At 44.8% G+C, this 3,602-nt stretch overlaps 1 protein-coding gene across 2 annotated transcripts in view; it reads left to right on the top strand.

Annotated features, from left to right (window-relative positions):
• Positions 1–6: 6 nt before the first annotated feature.
• Positions 7–3,602, top strand: part of NLK (nemo like kinase) — a 146,966-nt gene continuing 143,370 nt past the window's right edge. For both annotated transcript variants that reach the window (XM_019511041.1, XM_019511042.1), the window contains exon 1: positions 7–1,046. In XM_019511041.1, coding sequence (XP_019366586.1) covers positions 589–1,046 — 458 coding nt within the window. In that variant the 5' untranslated portion in view covers positions 7–588. The remainder of the gene's footprint in view (positions 1,047–3,602) is intronic.

Below are 3,602 nucleotides of genomic sequence, written 5' to 3'. Positions count from 1 at the left end.
TGGCGGCGCCCTGTCAGCACCGGGCCCGGCCCCTCGGTCCCCCCCGCCCGGCTCTGGGGGGCCCGGAAAAGTTCCCAGGAGCAGCTCGTGGCTGCTCGGGGAGGGATGTAGGAGGCCCGCGGGCCGGGGGCATGTGGGCATGGCAGGGGTAGCCGCGCCGGGGCTGTGGAGCGGTGCCCGGGGGGCCGCCGCGCACCCTCCTCGCGGGGGGCGCGGGGTCTGACCCTCCTCCGCCTCTCGTCACGCTGCCGCCGCCGCCGCAGGATGGAGTGCTAGTCGCCCGCCACGGCAGGAACCTCGGGGGGAAAGGGGGGGATCCCGCCCCGCCCGTCCCCGTCCCGTCCGCCGGTCGGCTCCATGAAGACGTGAAGCCCCTTGAGCTTGATGCGCTTTGAGGCGGGCCGCCTAGGATGACGCCTGACTCGTGCTAAAGAGTAGCAAACTTCGTGGGGGTTTCGGTCCTTTTTTTTTTTCTTTTTTTCCGGCCTGGCCCAATGACCGCTTGACCCAGTCGCTAATCCAGCCTGAGGGCGGGTTTTTTTTTGGTTTTTTTTTGGGTGGTTGTTTTTGTTTTTGTGTTTTTTTTGAATGTCGCTCTGTGGCACGACGGCCAACGCAAAAATGATGGCGGCTTACAATGGCGGTACGTCTGCGGCAGCAGCGGGTCACCACCACCACCATCATCACCACCTTCCTCACCTCCCTCCTCCTCACCTCCATCACCACCACCACCCTCAGCATCACTTGCATCCCGGCTCCGCTGCTGCGGTACATCCCGTACAGCAGCATGCCTCTTCGGCGGCTGCGGCAGCGGCGGCTGCGGCGGCGGCTGCGGCAATGTTAAATCCAGGGCAACAGCAGCCATATTTCCCATCACCGGCACCGGGTCAGGCCCCTGGACCGGCTGCAGCGGCCCCAGCTCAGGTACAAGCTGCAGCAGCTGCTGCAGTTAAAGCGCACCATCATCAGCACTCACAACATCCACAGCAGCAACTGGATATCGAACCGGACCGACCTATCGGATATGGAGCCTTTGGTGTCGTCTGGTGAGTATGGAGAATCAGCTGAACTCGTTTTTTCCTGTCATTGTTTAACGAGTCGTCATTCATGCTTATTTTTGTCATTCGGGCCAGAAGACCAGAAAGCTGCTTACTTGCAGATTGCTTTTGATGATTCATATCTATTGTGGAAAGTTGGCTTCACTTGCGTGAGTGGACAGAGCAGGGTTTATTATGAAGCGGCAACCTCTCACGGATAGGCCGCACTGTAAACCAAGTTGAGTTTTGGATGATACCATTATTTTGAAGCAGATGCAACTTGTTTATATGCCTAGTATAAATATTGTACAGCAAGAAGGGAATGGCATTTGGTTTACTTATAGATGAGCTGTGCACGCACTTAGGATAACACTTAGTAGAGCGCACATTTAGACATAGGAAGTACATAGAAAACATATGAAAATTGGTGTCTTAATGTTAGTCAGCTGTCAACATCTTGGTCTTGGAGACTGCATTTGCCCTGCAGTAGCATATTACTTACCACCCAGTTTCACTGTCTTCCTGTATTTCTGCATGCTCTTTCTTCTTTCCCAACCCCTAGCCACTTAGGTCTGGGGCTCTTATCTGTCACACCTATCCTCTTCTTAAAGTAATTTGTGACCAACCTGAAAGAGGTTTTTTAGTTACTACTTCCCAGGATCATGAAGGAAACAGTCCCCTCCCCCCATCCCTTTTTTTACAATACTTTGTTTTTGAGAACAGGAAATTTACCATAAGGCTTATGGTGCATTAGAAACACAAAGTATGTATGGGTTTTGTTTTTTGGAACCAGGCATATTGCAGCACACTTCCTGTTCACAAATATGAAGTCAGAATCATGAAACTAGTTTTACCCCACAAAACTTTTAGCTGTATTTATTCAAGATAGGTTTTAGTGGTATTTAAAAAATGTTGTCTTTGCTCCATCCCATAATTTCATTTTGCTGAAATAGACGTAGTCTGCTTTTTAAAGCTGTGATTCTCCTGGTAGATCATGCTGCAACTCTGAAGGGTTTTACAGCAGAAGCCTTTGAAGAGCAAGATTGTGCTTTCCTTAAGACTGATAACTGATAAAATATCAGACAAATGTGTCTGTTGCAAAATATAGTTTTAATATAAAATACAAAATGTGTGGCTCAAAGTATGTCAGGCTTAAGGGAGTAGGTTAATGTTTTAGTTGAATTGCATCTTATTTTTACAGTCTCGTACCATAAATTAATTGAACGCTAATTGCTCAATGCCAGAAAAATGATTTACGTTTTGCGAAGGGTCTGCATTGCTGTACCTGGGTTAAAGTGCTCTTGCAACTATACAGCATAACCTAATTTTAAGCATGAGATGATAAAAACTAGAGAGCAGTCCTTCATACAGATATATATAAAATATTTCTCTTTCCTTTTATTTTATCTTTGGCTATTGTGTGTGTTTTTCTTGCCTAGAGTTATTGCAGTCTCTGTTAATTTAGGCTGGTCGGTAAAATCGGATCCCATTATCTTTATCATCTGGTGCAAACATCTTGTTAAATACACATTTCCCTTGGTCTCTGTTTTCCCTTCTCTGTTTGAAAACAAAATTACACAAGAAGATCTGCTTGCATTATTTTTAATTATGTAAATATTTTATTTTGACACAAGAAGATAGAGAGTCTAAATAGTAAAGTATATCAGCATTAACAAATGCTCAAAAGAAAGGGAAAATAAATCCTCTTATAGAAATAGGGATAATATATAACTATACAGATGACAGACTGCAGGTAGAATGAGGGCCAAATCTTTCATTGATATTAAATGGGACTCTGATTCTGCAGTTGGATCCAGGCAGATGGAGGGGGTCCCTCCTACCTACAATTGTAGGATTGGGGCTATGGCATTCATTTTAAAGAAAATCTGAAGTTTTCAATTCAGTAATGGTTAAGATCACCATGGGAGCACAGAGATCAAGGCTGACCCTGGTATAGCAATTTCTATATTCCTGTAGACTGGAAAAATACATACGTATTTGCAAAACCTCATACCAGGTCCTTAGTTTGTTCAGTGGCTTCTGTTAGGCTTGTGGCATTGGATGGTGTTAACTCTTACAAGTGAAATGCATCCTGGCTTTAAGAGTGATTATTTTTGGGCCTAAGTTTGTTTTACATAGGAGAAAATCTGTTTGGTGCAAATGGAACCCAATGTCTCTAAATCCAAAATTACTTGAGGTTCTAGCTGTATAATGAATCTCTTCTCTTACAAACTGCCTATCCATATCTCATCCTGAACACATTGTAGCCTTAATTAATGGTTCAAAAAGGTAATGCATGTAATTTTGAAGGAAATTGGTCTTATTTCTGCATATAGATGAACCATTTGGAGAAGTAATGCTTCTCCTTTACATTCAAATGTATTGCAGAATAGTTGGTCTGCTAGGATTTGATTTATCCTTCTCCTTAGTTTAGCTGGTGAAATAAGTTATCAATAATGGACAGTTTTGTAAAGGTATTGAATTTCCTATTAGCCTGCTGGTAAAGATTTCCACATTTCTCTGCAAACAAAATCACTTGGATGCTGACTGGCCTGCCTTTATCCA

This window comes from Gavialis gangeticus, unplaced genomic scaffold (assembly GCF_001723915.1).
Source record: "Gavialis gangeticus isolate Ggan-Ray unplaced genomic scaffold, GavGan_comp1, whole genome shotgun sequence".
In the NCBI taxonomy this organism is placed as follows: Eukaryota; Metazoa; Chordata; order Crocodylia; family Gavialidae; genus Gavialis; species Gavialis gangeticus.
Note: the sequence above shows the minus strand (reverse complement) of the source record. Positions and strands in the feature narration are given on the sequence as shown.